Raw genomic sequence first — 16,516 nt, 5'->3', positions numbered from 1 at the left:
CTCCTCCAGGTTTTGCAGTCGCTAATCTACTCTCTCTTTCTCGCTTTGGCTTTTTCCCTCTCTCGAAATCTGTAATTGATTTTACAAAGTTCGCAACTTTTTTTTTTATTTTTTTTATTAAACAACTCGTATTTGATCGGAAACGAGAAAACCCAATTGCTTGAACGCGATATGATTCGGGCCCGAGTCATCACGAAGAGAATCATGGATTTGAAGGGCGTGAGAATGCAGATCCTTCATGGGCCTTTGGTCCGGCGTGTGTTTTTCCGGGCATTCTTTATCGCCACGGCTATGTCGATCATACCGTTGATCCACATTTTGTCCGGGACCTACATGACAATGTTCACTTTTGTGAACCCCGGCGACTGCGCCGCCGAATTGGGCCACGTCGCCCCTATCGAAGTGACCGCGGGGAAGTTTAATTTCCAGAGTCCGTTCTTCGTGCCCTTCTGGAAATCTAATGGTTCGGAGCAGTGCAAGCGGGATGTGAATTTGACCGTCAGTGTGGTCAGAGAGCTCATGGGTCAGAAGCTATTGAAATACGGTACAAGAGCTCTCTGTGTCGGAGAAGGGTCTGCCTCGGCTGGGCTGGCATTGCAAGATTTGGGATTTCCCGATGCTCGTGGTGTTTACAAACACCGGTTCTTCTCGCTCAAGCACAAACAGTTTGTGTATGAAATTGACTATGAGGACAAGTCCTTTGATTTTGTGCTTTCCAGGGATCTCGATAAGGTTTCTGTCCCTGCGCTTCTTGTGCTTGAGATCGAGCGTGTTCTTAGCCCCGGTGGAATTGGGGCTATGCTTGTGGGTAGCAGTGTTTCCTCCCCGAATAGCTTGATTAGGTCTGCTACCCCAATTTCTTCACTGCTGAAAAGTTCCAGTGTTGTGCACGTTAATTACGTCAATAACTTCACACTGGTTGTGTTCAAGAAAAATTATGACAATGCCGGGCTCTTTAAGCAGTATCACCTTCCGGCTGACTGCCCATCCCTCACAAACAATCGACCTTTCATTGGGATAATGGAGCCTCTGGTGAAGGAAAAACCAGTGGAGTATGGAAAGAGGTTTGCATACTTACCTAATTTTGTTGATGTTTCCTCAAAGAGGCGGTTGGTCTATATTGATATTGGGGCAGCAGCGCATCTGAACGCAAATGTTACAAATTGGTTCCTGCCTTCTTATCCCATCGAACGCAAAGATTTCAATGTTTATTTTGTTGACCATAACACTTCTGTTCTGTTATCCTACGTCAAAAAGCCCGGAATCACCTTTGTTTATCATCCAGGGCTGGCCGGAATCAATCCGCAAGTCAATGTTCCAAATGATGGGATCACAGATCCATATGTCGGAGATGAAGGGTTTGATTTCCTCGTTTGGTTCAAAGAAACTGTGGGGTTTGCAGATTTCGTGGTGCTCAAGATGAATGCAGGCAATGTAGAACTGAAGTTCCTCACGGAACTGTTTGAAAGTGGAGCCATATGCTTTGTGGACGAGCTGTTTCTTCACTGCTCAGGCCAAGTAGATGCTGGAGGTGAAATGCCGGTGGACTGCATGGACATCTTTGGAAGCCTCCGTAGCAGTGGTGTGTTTGTCCATCAGTGGTGGGGGGACGGCAACCCCGGTGATGTTCTCCTATCTGTCGGTTGATCACGATATGATATCTTGATCATCTGGTTTCTATGATGTTGCTTTTATGGTTGGGCACTTAGGCTAAATAAAACAACCATAATTATCTTGTGTGGTGTGTTTATGTTATGTCGGAAGATGATAAACATCTAAGTTGTTGCTTTATGGCTGGTTGGACACCTGAGCTTTCCAGCTTAGTAACTTATTAATGTTATGTTTGATTTGTGTTTATCTGTTTGCTTTCAGTTCCTTTTCGTCGACTCTCGTTAATTAAGCTTATTAGAGTGGTCCATAGGACCTTAATCTTTATTAAATTTGATTGCGGAAGATTGATGACCCTGCTTTACACATCCATTTCTTGTGCAGCATCCTTTTAACCCCACGAATGAATAAAGAGTTCATTGTTCCCTCACATTAGAGGTTTGGTGGAGGTACCCTGGGTGGGTACGAGTCCCGTTTGGCATGAGAAGTTTTTGTCTATTACACCGCCAGGTGATGTTATTATTCCGTTCAAGTTTTCATGAATGACGAGTTTATATTTTAAACTATAGTATGTTAAATATCCGTGTTATATCTATTCAGGATGGGCTTCCTTCTCTTTTGCATGAGAAAGGTATGGAACATCTATATCATCGGAAAGGAAATGATTTCTCATTCTCTAAGTTCATTTTCCCGCGAACCAAACGGCACCTATATGTTTATTTTCATCTCACACTTACTGGATGAGAAATATTTTAAAGTGCCCAGTATTCAAGTATTCAAGCGAGTACTCTGCGTGTCATAAAAAAGGTGGGATACAGACAACCGGATGATTCAGGCTTGAAAGCTTTTGGAAGCCAATCAGAGACAAGTTGAGATGCACACTTTGAGGCTACCTTGAGAAAAGGTCGACGCCCTTGGTTTAAAGAAAGAGAAGTACCATGTTTTGTGATTGAATAAAATAATGAAAGTGATGGGGGATCTACCGCACTACATTGTTTTATTACTTGCAATTATTTAGCCTCTGCTCCACAAAGGTGGTCAACTGCTAAACTTTATTGAAGCTTCACTAATTGAATAAACATCCAACCATCCAAGGTATTTCAACTATTTTTTCACTTGTCACAAACAAGTCAATTTAAGTACGAGGTCTTAAATTCGATTCGTGTCAAAGACGAATTTGAACCACATTACTACTAGTCTATTGTAAGATTAAACTCATCATCTCTCTCCCTTAATATAGAAAATATCGTTTGTCACGCCATCCATAGCTCAAGAAGAGAAAATAGGCATTGGTCTCTCTAGAGTTTAGTCTATGAACTAAATATTTGTGAATATTGGTCCACGAACGCATCACAATCCACTAACCGTTTTGTGTCACAATATTACACAAATGGGTTTTGCCCCACATAGTGACAAGTATACGGTCCAATGTGCATGAATTTTAGTTCAGAAAACATTGCTCCAATATTCTTCTACAAGGAACGCACAAGAGACCAAGTCCCTCAATCCCATCCTTTTAATCCCTTCTGTGAAAAACTAAAAATCTGAGCATACAAAAAAAAAAAAAAAAAAAAAAAACAGAGGAACTAGTATGTACATACTTTAATCTCTCTGCCCAAATACCTAAAATTCATCGGAACTGGAACGTTCATGGAAAAATACCTGATTATCTCTACATTATTCTTTCTTGAAACAAATAATTACAACAGGTAGAAGCAAATTGTAGATTGACCTACAACGGTACAACCAATTCAAATGCCGAACATGTATGGTTAAGAATTGCCACTGAACACTCAGCATGCGTGTAAAGAGCATCGTTACATACCACTGGTGCAACACAGCATGTTGCACATCGTACAGCATATAATTTGCCTCTTCAATTCATTGAACACCGAAGTGAGGGACAAAAAAGCAAGTGCAGAAGGAAAGTGGAGAAAGAGGGCCGGGCGGGGTGGGGTGGGGTGCCATTAACTTACAGAATGCTAGTGGCAGAACACATCCTCTCATTCCTCAGGGCCATTGTTGACCTTTATCTCCAAAAGCCTCTCAACTGGTTGCCGGCAAATTGGGCATCGGTTTGTTTGGAATCTCAAGACCTTGGCACACCCACTGCACATGCACTGCAGGAAGAAAAGAAATCCAACCAAAAGTCAGTCACAACGAAAATCCAACATAAATTACACTCTGCTTGATTCAAGCACATTAGTATGCAAATATGATAACTAGATGGACACAAGTTAATGTAATCCTATAGAATCTACAAACGAGTCAAAAGGAATTTTGAACCCAAATAAAGGACTTCTCTTTAAAAAACTTGGCTTTTCCTTTTGTCAATTACGAAATTTAAGTCCAGTGATGTGAATGCTAAATCGGCTTTCAGTTACAATCTTTCTTTTGGCAACAAACTAGCTCTCACCAATCACAAACTTCTCTAAAGATTAAGATCAGCTTTCTCCACTAGCAACTACGACAAACTTTGAAAAGAAAATGTGCAATGTATAATTACCATGTGTCTGCATGGAAGAACAGTTGTGTCCCGTGGTTCAGACAGGCAAATTACACATTCTTTTCCGGGGTCATTCCCGTCCACTTCACCTTCAACTGAATTACCAATGCCATATATCTCCTGTAGTTCATACCTCATCCCATTCACCCAAAGAATCTGTTTGACAACCCTAACTTGGAATTCACCTTTCTCCCTCTCAAATATAGCCTGAGTTATCTGGGAGTTTGTTGTTACAGACGCGGGGCTTCCCTCTGATCCATCATGGGCAGGAGGGGATGCCTCGGCCTTCACAGCTATAGGATAGATATCCAAGTCAGCTACTTTCAGTAACTCAGCATCCTCAAACATTGAGAAGTTAATTCCAGTTCCAGAAGGCTGCCTGAACTTCTGGCCCAGACCTTGTTCAAAATGTACCGTCACAGGTGGATGAAGGTTAAACTTCATTGGTGTCAGGTTACAATCCTCGCCTTCTTTTGCAAAGAAGATAATGGTGATGCTGTTTCACAAAGCCATAAATTAAAATTTAAAAATAATCTGATGATCATATACAGCCATGCCATCCAACAGTTATTCATGTAAATTATATGAATTGCTTATACCTTGGCCAAGAAAAAGATACAACCACTACAATTCTACATGAAAAATGCCATCACAGCATGGTGTTTGCGTATGATATATAATGCAAAAAAGATCAATCCGATTGCATCGCAGCCGAGGGAAAGACTTTATACCGCAGAATTGAACTACCAAAAGGCTATACCAATCTGAATGAACAAATAAATATACTGATTGCAAAGAGAGCCTACGGTCCTCAGATCATCTTATATTTCCTAAATTATCATTTTTGGGATACACCTCTTCGTTGATCAATGTTCACTAGTTAGAAAAAAAGTTGAGTAAATCCTTGCAGCTAAACAATAGTTTACTGTGAAAAAAATCAAACAGATTGCTTTCACCATCTATGCTCTTATCGTCTAGAAACTTCTGCCCTTTCACTTTTGTGAGGTTCCCCGGGCAGCTTCTACTTTCATCCATTAGAATCCTCTCTAGCAGTAAGAAAATCCTTGTACCACATGAATGATTTTGTATCAAACGGTACATACCACAAACAATGTCAACGAAATCATATTTTAGAACAAACAGTTGGTAACATCCTAATGGATCAAGTTTCTCGGATTTAACAATTATCCATGAAAAAAAAAAAAACAAAGTTATCAATCATAAACCATAGTTCATCAATCGATCATGTTAACCTATTGCAGTCCCACAATTCCATCCTTCGACGCCATTACCCGTCATTATTATAACCGGATCAACTATAACGGCAATCACTTCAGAATGGCAAGTACCTCAAAATACTTTTCAATAAAACTTCGACTCCCGTAAATTGTTTCTCAATCTTTCGGTATCTACCACTCCACTATCTAATTGATTACCAATTTAGCTCAAAACGCTTTCTTTTTCAAACACTCCAATTCCATTTAAGCTAATCCCACATAAAAGCAAATAATGATCACAATTAGGAACTTAATACAGTAACAAATCAGAAGTTAGTAAAAAAGTTAAACTTCAAGTTCAACACCAAAGCTTTAAGCTTGAATTTTACCTCCCTGCAACCGTGGCGTCGAAAATAAAAGACACGAGGAAGCTTCCAGGGTTTTCCTCATCGGGCTCGACCTTCAGAGTCTCCTTCTTCAGATTCACATCGTTCCTTATAGTAACCGCCTTCTGGTGCTCCACGTATGGCGTCGGAGCCTGCATTACCCGGTACCGCCCGCCGGCCCAATTCGGATGCACCGTGTCCACGTGAGGATGGGGTACGCGATGGTGGTGATCGTACGGAGCGGGCAGAGGCACCGGCATGGGCGGCGGCGGGTAGTAACCCGGGTACTGGTAGTACTGGGACGGGTTGGGGTTGGGGTTGGGGTTGGGGTACTGGGGCTGGTTGGGGTTGGGGTACTGAGACGGGTACGGAGTCGCCGCTGCGAATACGTAGCGGTTTTGAGAGATTTCGGGCTGAGGTGGGGCCGGAGGAGGCGGAGCAGGGTGGTTTTGGCGGGAGCCGTGTCTCCGGCGGCCGCCGTTGTTTCTGCTCCCGCTGTTTCCCATGTTGGGTTAAATTTTCTTGAGAATTTTCTTGGGAAACAAACAGATTGGGGCTGGAAAATCAAGAGCTGTCGTCAGACAAGTTGAGAAGATGTGAAAGATTGGAACTTTGATATTGTATTCTCCTGGTTTTGGGTTCTTCAGTGCGTTGTGAAGTGAAAGGGAACTTTGGATGGTAACATTGAAGTTATAAAATAATAAAATACTTATTTTAATTAATTAATAAAAAATAATATAGGAAAAGACCGTAACAAGAAATAATAATAATAGAAAATAAATAAAAAAAATACAAAGAGGAGAAAAATAGTTTCGAGAATGCAAGTCATGTGATATAAAATAGATGTACAAAAATATTGATAAGCAATCTTCTTAGATAAAATAACATATTTGAGTGAAGTAGCAATAACATGTTAAAAGTGAGATTTTTAATGGATTTTTTGTCGCCTCAAACTTTTACAAAGTGTTTTATTACATTGAAATATGAATTGACGTTAAACTGTAAAATGATAAAAAAATTCATAAACTTTTTAATTTTAGAGAATTTCTTTAGCATTTTTTATTTATTAAATTCATATATTATAATTTAAATGAAATAATATCGGATCTCTTGAACTGCATCGAAAATTTGATGAGAGAGAGAGAGAGAGAGAGAGAGAGAGAGAGGAATCTTGATTCGCTTTGTTGTTGGTATTTGGAATGGTTGGGTTGGGATGAGTGGGTGGGTAATGGGATTGCGTAAAGAACCACCCAAACCAAAGGCACCATCCATATTCCGTATACCCCATGACATGATGAAAATTGAGACTAGAAAGAAGTGCTTATGCTCAACAGCTAAAGCTAACACCTTTTTGCCTTTTTTTTATTTGTTTTTGTTTCTAATGATCAACATTATTGGATTGTATTATTCGCACGAATTAGACCAAGAAAAAAGATATGATCATGGATTCATGCCCATCAAATGGATGTCCTTTCAGCCTCCTAACAATTCACTATGCTACTGCTTATGCTAATGTCGTCATCATTTGATCTAATGTCATTCAATCTTAATTTGATTGAGATGTCATACATTTGGCTTAATCATTAAATTGTCGATGTCTGAGTTCAAATCTTAACGAAGAAATCTCAATGGATAATAAAGTTGGCTTGGGGCTGGATCGTATGCCTTATTTTGGTTGCCAAGTTGCTGTTTATAGGAAGCAGTGAATGATGATGTCATTCTGTTAGTATTGGAGATAAGCCTTACTAAGACCAACTTCACCTCAAGCAAATTGCTCAGGCTATTAAGCGAAGGTGATTACTGTTTTAGTGAATATTAATTGTTCAAATGAATCTGTACTTCTAAACTGAATTGTTCAGCCTATTGGTACTAAAATATTTTTTTTTAATAATAACAGTTACTTTTATATTTAATTTCAAATAGAATTTTTAACCAATTATGTCACGCCATTCAGATACAATTTTTGTGAATAGATTTTCGAGTAGATTTTTAACCAATTCCATAACGTCATGTGTTTTGATTTTATAAGAATTTTGGGGATAGATTTCCCATAAGATTTTTATCCAATCCTATCGCGTCACATGTCACTATCTGTTTAGAATCATTGTGGATAAATTTCAATAAAACATTTAACCAATTACGGCGTGCCACGTGACAATATCTACAACCTCATCCCTTTTTTTTTTTTCTCCATATAAACCCTACATCCATCTTAAAGTCACTTACCAAAATCAAAATGTCTAATAATCATTCTTCATAGTTTATAAATCTTGAGTTCTTACAATGTCTTCTTCAAGGATATTGTTAGAAATCGGTGAGCAAGAGAAATAATTGTTCGATCTCAAGGAGGAAGAAAATGAGTTGTTCGAAATGGAAGAGCAAGAGGATGAAGAATATGATGAAGTAAGAAGCGAGAGAGCCTCACACATTGTCGTGTCATGCAAACTGTGGGGGTAATCTCCAGACCCAATCGTTCCGCAAACCTCAATAAAAAGAGAGAACAATGAGGTAAGGATCTCTTGGACAATGAGGCTAGGGCAAGTAGCCAAAGGAAAATGAAACAGAAATTAAAAAGGGAAACTGAAGTGGTAATATTGTAAAAATTCTACTATGTTACTATCATTCTTATACATTGGAGTTTTTTACCGTTAAATCTTTACCAACATATCTTTGACTAAGAATATTTAGCATCAAATAAAAATTTCATAGCATATTAAAAATTTTCGATTATCGTGTTTGTTTTTTTATCGTTGAAATTGTTTAAAACCCATGTAATAATAATTTATTGCTAAAGCAAACGAGGAATAATTGTTTACGTCTATGTGGATGACTCCAATCTATATTTCAAACGTGTGTTTGTTTGCTATCCACTCATAGTCCTTATTAACCCGAATAATTTAAAGCGTGCTTAAAATGACCTCATAATACCACGTGGTCGTGAACTATATTAAAACTCAGAGATTACTAAAGATAGCAAATGAAAAATTACAGATATTTCATTATCATCATGCTTTCTTTGTGTAAGAGAAGAAAAGAAAACCTCCACACATGAAGCATATTGTAGTAAATTAGTAGAATTTGAGGTCTTTTTTGGGCAAATGAAGTGTAATTCCCACTTTACAAGCAACTAGGCAGTCCTAGTGTGTTCCCAATATTAGTGTGACTCATACATACATGATCCAGTTGTATATGCATACATAATCTTTGTGTGATATTCTTTTGCTGTCATCCGTTCAAGTTTAATAATTGATTAACATATTTCAACACTAATTAAATAAAGTTCATTCCAAATGGATATCATTGTCAGCCTACCAAGTTGAAGTTTTAATCTCACAGAGATCATATTAAAATCGATCTTTGCAAGTTACAATTAATCAAGAATATATGTAGTGGTAGACACAGAGAGAGAGAGAGAGAGAGAGAGAGAGAGAGAGAGAGAGAGAAGCTGAAGTTTTTAGCAGAACATCATTGTCCAGAAGAATGTCCATCCATTAAGCTCCTCCTTCACCCTCTTTTTACCATCTTTTAAGTAACCCTACCGTCTGCAGACTCAGAGTCAAACAAATCTCCATCGCCATCTTTAAAGTCATAAACTTAGAGTCAAGAAGAAGCATTTAACCATTAAATTGGGTACTATGCACCAATTCTTTATCCAAAAAACCCAAAAAAAAAAAAAAGAAGAAAAAACCAGCAAAATTGCAGTTGTTTGAAGTGGCATTACAAAAAAAAAATTATCGTGTCATTTACTTCAATAACCATTGGTCTTGCATATCAATTGGTGTTTAAGAGCATATCTCTAAATTTTAAAAATAAATTTGACAACCTATATAACATTTTCATAGTTTTAAAAGATTTGATCTCTACCCGATTTGTCAAATTAAAAGCATCTAATAATCAATCGAAAACAATTTGAAGTTAATGTCAACTTTGGTAGTAAAGGTGATGGCTATCAATCGATGTCATACCACATTAAAATTGGTGTTTCGGTTGGAAAACGTTGTTGCTGTCAATTTTGCCCCTTAATGCTGATTTATACCTTTTGGTGTCTCTTTCGAGATGCTTTAAGAGGCGTACTTTATTTGGATTCTAAGGCCATCTCCAACCGAAGGAGGGTCAGAGAGCTCGTTTTAGCCTTCTGGCCATCTAAGAAATTAATATTTTAATGAACAATGCAGGGCTATATTTCTTACCATCTCCAACCGAGGGCCAAAGGACTATAGGACCAAACATAATTTATTATTTAAATTTAAAAACTACAACAATTTAAATTTAAAAACTACAACTAAAATTTAAAAACCTTATTAAGGACTTAAGTTTGGATCGTTGGGTAAAGTTATGTCATTAAGAGTTTGACATTAATATCTCTACTCTGATAATGAGATTAGAAGTACTGTATTAGAGAAAAATCATACCAATTTGAATTGAATAGGTTCTTCATACCAATTCTATGTTGGCTTAGGGGCTACGACATGCGGCTAGACGTCACTTGTAGTCTTTGAGACACCATAAATAGGTCTGGCAAACAAATCATGTCTGTCGTGTTCATGTCATTTTCATGTAACACTGATTATCTTAACGGGTCGTGTTGTGTCACACCCGTTATCTTAACGGGTCCTTCATAGGTCGGGTCACTTTACCCAATTGTTATGACCCATTAAGAAAATATAATTTTTTTTCTTAAATTTGTACATACCACACATTGCCACATAATTATTACTTCAAAATATTAAAATACATTTATCGTTTAAGTACTACATTTACACTCGAAAATAAGAGCCTAATAAACAAACATCTATACTCTACTAGTCTATTACAAAATATTAAATGTGCAAGGATATGCAAAATGAAAGAGTTTTTGTTTTCAAGGTTGTCAAGCCTTTCTCAAAAGTTTAAACCTTGCCAATGGAACTCAAAGCTTGCATGTTATTCCTTTTACAAAATCCTCAATTTTCATCGATCATCATGACATAAGATTTTGTGGTATCCACTAGTGTGAATATTTTAAATTGAAGATCGAATTCATTCATTGTATTCATATAGGGTCAAGCAGTGTAGCTGTAAAAAAATCATCAAAATCGGAGTTAAAATAACCGTTAAATCATGATTTTTCGATTATAACCGTCGAAAAGTTTTGTCCCGTTACTTGATCTCTGAATCTTTTTTTTTTTTTTTTGTGATTTTTGGTTTATATGATCTTGAAGCATATATAAACAAGTCTAACAGTTGGATTATTGAAATTAGTTTCATAAAATGCATATCCCATCAAAACGATAGATTCACTAACACTTAGAGTTTATTTATACGTTCAGTAAGTATAACATAACATTTTGTGGTATCCACTAATTGAAGATCGAATCCATTCATTGTATTCATATAGAGTCAAGGAGTGTAGCTGTAAAAAATCATCAAAATCGAAGTTAAAATAGCCGTTAAATCATGATTTTTCGTTAATAACCGTCGAAAAGTTTTGTCCCGTTACTTGATCTCTAAATGTTTGTTTTTTACAATTTTTGGCATATGTAATCTTGAAGTATATACAAACATGTTTGATGGTTGGATCATTGAAACTAGTTTTGTAGAATACGTATCCCATCAAAACAATAGATTCACTAACATTTAAGAGTTCATTCATACTTTTATTAAATATAACATAAGATTTTGTGGTATCCACTAGTGTAAATATTTTAAATTGAAGATCGAGTTCATTCATTGCATTCATATAGGGTCAAGGAGTGTAGCTGTAAAAAGTCATCAAAATCGGAATCAAAATAAACGTAAATCGTGATTTTTCGTTGATAACCGTCGAAAAGTTTTGTCCTGTTACTTGATCTTTGAATGTTTTTTTTTTTTTTTATAATTTTTTATGTATGCAATTTTGAAGTATATACAAACATGTTTGACAGTTAGATCGTTGAAACTAGTTTCGTAGAATGCGAATCCCATCAAAACAATAGATTCACTAACACTTAAGAATTTATTTATACTTTTATTAAGTATAACATAAGATTTTGTGGTATCCACTAGTGTAAATATTTTAAATTGAAGATTGAGTTCATTCATTGTATTCGTATAGGGTCAAGAAGTGTAGCTGTAAAAAATCATCAAAATTGGAGTTAACATAATCGTTAAATCGTGATTTTTCGTTGATAACCGTCGAAAAGTTTTGTCCTGTTACTTGGTCTCTGAACGTTTGTTTTTTGGCAATTTTTGGCATATGCGATCTTGAAGTATATACAAACATGTTTGACAGTTGGATTGTTGAAACTAGTTTCGTTGAATGTGTATCCAATAAAAATAATAGATTTACTAACACTTGCGAGTTTATTCATACTTTTATTAAGTATAACATAAGATTTTGTGGTATCCACTAGTGTAAAAATTTTAAATTGAAGATCGAGTTCATTCATAGTATTCATATAGGGTCAAGGACTGTAGCTATAAAAAATCATCAAAATCGGAGTTAAAATAACCGTTAAATCGTGATTTTTCGTTGATAACCGTCGAAAAGTTTTGTCCCGTTACTTGATATCTAAATGTTTGTCTTTTGCAATTTTTGGCGTATGTGATCTCGAAGTATATACAAACATGTTTGACGGTTGATCATTGAAACTAGTTTTGTAGAATGCGTATCCCATCAAAACAATTAATTCACTAACACTTACGAGTTTATTCATACTTTTATTAAGTATAACATAAGATTTTGTGGTATCTACTAGTGTAAATATTTTAAATTGAAGATCGAGTTCATTTATTGTATTCATATATGATCAACGAGTGTAGCTGTGAAAAATCATCAGAATCGGAGTTAAAATAACCGTTAAATTGTGATTTTTCGTTGATAATCGTCAAAAAATTTTGTTTTGTTACTTGATTTCTGAATGTTTGGTTTTTGCAATTTTTGGTGTATGTGATCTCGAAGTATATACAAACATGTTTGATGGTTGGATTGTTGAAACTAGTTTCGTAGAATGGGTATCTTATCAAAACAATAGATTTACTAACACTAAAGAGTATATTCATACTTTCATTAAGTATAACATAAGATTTTTTGGTATCCATTAGTGTAAATATTTTAAATTGAAGATTGATTTCATTCATTGTATTCGTATAGGGTCAAGGAGTGTAGCTGTAAAAAATCATCAAAATCGGAGTTAAAATAACCGTTAAATCTTGATTTTTGGTTGATAACCGTCGAAAAGTTTTGTTCCGTTACTTGATCTCTGAATGTTTGTTTTTTGCAATTTTTGGCGTATGGGATCTCGAAGTATATACAAACATGTTTGATGGTTGGATCGTTGAAACTAGTTTTGTAGAATGTGTATCCCATCAAAACAATAGATTCACTAACACTTAAGAGGTTATTCATACTTTCATTAAGTATAACATAAGATTTTGTGGTATCCACTAGAGTTAATATTTTAAATTGAAGATCGAGTTCATTCATTGTATTCATATAGGTCAAGAGTGTTGCTGTAAGAAATCATCAAAATCGGCGTTAAAATAACCGTTAAATCGTGATTTTTCTTTGATAACCGTAAAAAAGTTTTGTCACGTTACTTTATATCTGAGCGTTTATTTTTTGCAATTTCTGGCGAATGCGATCTCGAAGTATATACAAACATGTTTGATGGTTGGATCGTTGAAATTAGTTTCGTTGAATGTGTATCCCATCAAAACAATAGATTCACTAACACTTAAGAGTTTATTCATACTTTCATTAAGTATAACATAAGATTTTGTGGTATCCACTAGTGTAAATATTTTAAATTGAAGATTGAGTTCATTCATTGTATTCATATAGGGTTAAGGAGTGTAAATCATCAAAATCGGAGTTAAAATAATCGTTAAATTATGATTTTTTGTTGATAACCGTTGAAAAGTTTTGTCCCGTTACTTGATTTCTGAATGATTTGTTTTTTGCAATTTTTGGCGTATGTGATCTCAAAGTATATACAAACATGTTTGACGGTTGGATCATTGAAACTAGTTTTGTAGAATGCGTATCCTATCAAAACAATAGATTCACTAACACTTACGAGTTTATTCATACTTTTATTAAGTATAACATAAGATTTTGTGGTATCCACTAGTATAAATATTGTAAATTGAAGATCGAGTTCATTCATTGTATTCATATAGGATCAAAGAGTGTAGCTGTGAAAAATCATCAAAATTGGAGTTAAAATAACAGTTAAATCGTGATTTTTCGTTGATAACTGTTGAAAAGTTTTGTCTTGTTACTTAATCTCTGAATGTTTGTTTTTTACAATTTTTGGTATATGCAATCTCAAAGTATATACAAACATGTTTGGCGGTTAGATCATTGAAACTAGCTTTGTAGAATGCGAATCTCATCAAAATAATAGATTCACTAACACTTAAGAGTTTATTCATACTTTCATTAAGTATAACATAAGATTTTGTAGAATCCACTAGTGTAAATATTTTAAATTGAAGATTTAATCGTTAAATCGTGATTTTTCGTTGATAACCGCCGAAAAGTTTTGTCCAGTTACTTGATCTCTGAATGTTTGTTTTTTGCGATTTTTGGTGTATGCAATCTCGAAGCATATACAAAGAAGTTTGACAGGTTGAATCGTTGAAATTAGTTTCGTAGAGTGCGTATCCCATCAAAATGATAGATTCACCAACACTTAGAGTTTGTTTATACTTTCATTAAGTATAACATAAGATTTTGTGGTATCCACTAGTGTAAATATTTTAAATTGAAGATCAAAATCATTCATTGTATTCATATAGGGTCAAGGAGTGTAGCTGTAAAAAATCATCAAAATCGAAGTTAAAATAACCGTTAAATCGTGATTTTTCGTTTATAATCGTTGAAAAGTTTTGTTTTCTTACTTGATCTCTGAATGTTTGGTTTTTGTAATTTTTGGTGTATGTGAGCTCGAAGTATATACAAACATGTTTGACGGTTGGATTGTTGAAACTAGTTTCGTAGAATGGGTATCCCATCAAAACAATATATTCACTAACACTTAAGAGTTTATTCATACTTTCGTTAAGTATAACATAAGATTTTGTGGTATCCACTAGTGTAAATATTTTAAATTGAAGATCGAGTTCATTCATTGTATTCGTATAGGGTCAAGGAGTGTAACTGTAAAAAATATCAAAATTGGAGTTAAAATAACCGTTAAATCATGATTTTTCGTTGAAAACCGTCGAAAAGTTTTGTCTCGTTACTTGATCTTTGAATGTTTTTTTTTTTTTTTTTGCAAGTTTTAGCATATGAGATCTCGAAGCATATACAAACAAGTTTGACGGTTGGATCGTTGAAAGTAGTTTCGTAGAATTTGTATCCCATCATGTTCAATGGTATGTGTGTGTATATATATATTATGTAGATTTAAAGTTATTTATTTTGTACGTATAACACTTAATAAATCGAATGGTATGTATATTTAAGCCGATCCACTGGTCACCAATTTTTAATATTTAATTTAATATATATATATATATATATATATATAATAATTATAGTTTTTAGGGGTATAAAATTGTTAAATTAATATGTATAATTATTATAGTATTTTTTTAGGGTTATAAAATTATAAAATTAATATTTTGCTTATTGTGTATCATATTACCCACAGTGTATAGCCGAATCAACTCGTTATCTTAATAGGTGCTTATCGGGTTACCCGATAATGACCTGATTCATTATCGTGTCGACTCAAACACATGTTAATTTCGTGTCGTGTCGGATTATCGGGTCGTGTCAGAATTGTCAGGCCTAACCATAAGTGATAATGTACTAATTATCATTGAAGTTTAATTAAATGAGTTTAATTAATCTCATCATCTTGTCAAATAAAACCTAATGGATGGCACACTCAATCATGTGAGTTTGAGACAACATGTTCTGTTGAAATATATTAATAGAATTGTTGATTAATAATATTTTGAATAAAATAACAAAAATATTATTCTTACCATCTATTTGTATCATTTTTCTAATAGAGATGAGATTAACATGTGTCGGTGGACACTACGCTTACTAGAGATGGTACAAAATGAATGAATAGTAAGTTTAACACTTCTCAATAAAATAATTAAAAGAGTTGTGTATTCAAAAAGGACGATAATTGGAAGACGGGACTTGAAAATGTTTTGGGAATGTTTTGGTTTTGGACAGGGTCCACATTGGACTTTATCACTTAACACAAGGGTCAAATACGTGACAAGGCCCAAAAAATGAGCCCAATGGCTCCATGGCCGATTCTCTTTCAAGTGGGCAGAGGCTTGGATTGTTTTAATATACAGACTTCGTCTACTTAAGCACAGGTAATATTAGAGAGACTAAATTTTAAATTAAATTTTGTAAATTAAATAATTTGGTTGTTAATTGAATTATTACTTAAATGTTGATTAACTTGCTTATTTCCTATTGATGACACATTATTTGATTTAAAATTTTGATCTCTCTAGCATTATCCTTTAAGCACACTCCATCTCTCGCTCACAAAGGGTTGGTTTTCATTTGGGTTTTCACACAATTTTTGAGAACCTAGAAACCAAGAACACTCAGTGTCCTAGAGCGAGAGAGAGAGAGAAAAAGAAGGAGAGAGAAGCAAATGATTTTCAGGAGTTGAAAATAATCATTTGCTAGTTGCGATTGTGAATACTAAAATCACCATCTCTTCCTCCTCTTCCTTGTCTTCCCTCCCTTAGAGAGAGAAAGTGTGTATGTTTGTGCTAGCCTCTCAAACTCTCTCACACCACCACAACCTCAAGCTCTTGGAGATGTTGAAACTTATACGATGTCTACTTTGAGA

The 16,516-nt window shown here is 35.1% G+C and overlaps 2 protein-coding genes across 2 annotated transcripts; one reads left to right on the top strand and one right to left on the bottom strand.

The window, feature by feature from the left end:
• Positions 1-204: 204 nt before the first annotated feature.
• Positions 205-1,647, top strand: LOC103934759. The gene has a single exon (XM_009344506.3). It carries the CDS (start codon positions 205-207, stop codon positions 1,645-1,647), a length of 1,443 nt encoding a protein of 480 aa, XP_009342781.2.
• Positions 1,648-3,237: 1,590 nt separating this feature from the next.
• Positions 3,238-6,287, bottom strand: LOC103934768 (probable E3 ubiquitin-protein ligase LOG2). The gene is made up of 3 exons (XM_048567699.1): positions 5,721-6,287; positions 4,115-4,610; positions 3,238-3,728 (listed from the first exon to the last, which is right to left on the bottom strand). The coding sequence occupies exons 1-3, from the start codon at positions 6,221-6,223 to the stop codon at positions 3,612-3,614; spliced, it is 1,116 nt and encodes a 371-aa protein (XP_048423656.1). The 5' UTR covers positions 6,224-6,287; the 3' UTR covers positions 3,238-3,611.
• Positions 6,288-16,516: the final 10,229 nt, after the last annotated feature.

Source organism: the organism of the source record quoted next, unplaced genomic scaffold, assembly GCF_019419815.1.
Source record: "Pyrus x bretschneideri cultivar Hongxiangsu unplaced genomic scaffold, Pyrus_bretschneideri_v1 Contig45, whole genome shotgun sequence".
Lineage (NCBI taxonomy): Eukaryota > Viridiplantae > Streptophyta > Magnoliopsida > Rosales > Rosaceae > Pyrus > Pyrus x bretschneideri.
This window is presented reverse-complemented; position numbering and strand designations above follow the sequence as displayed.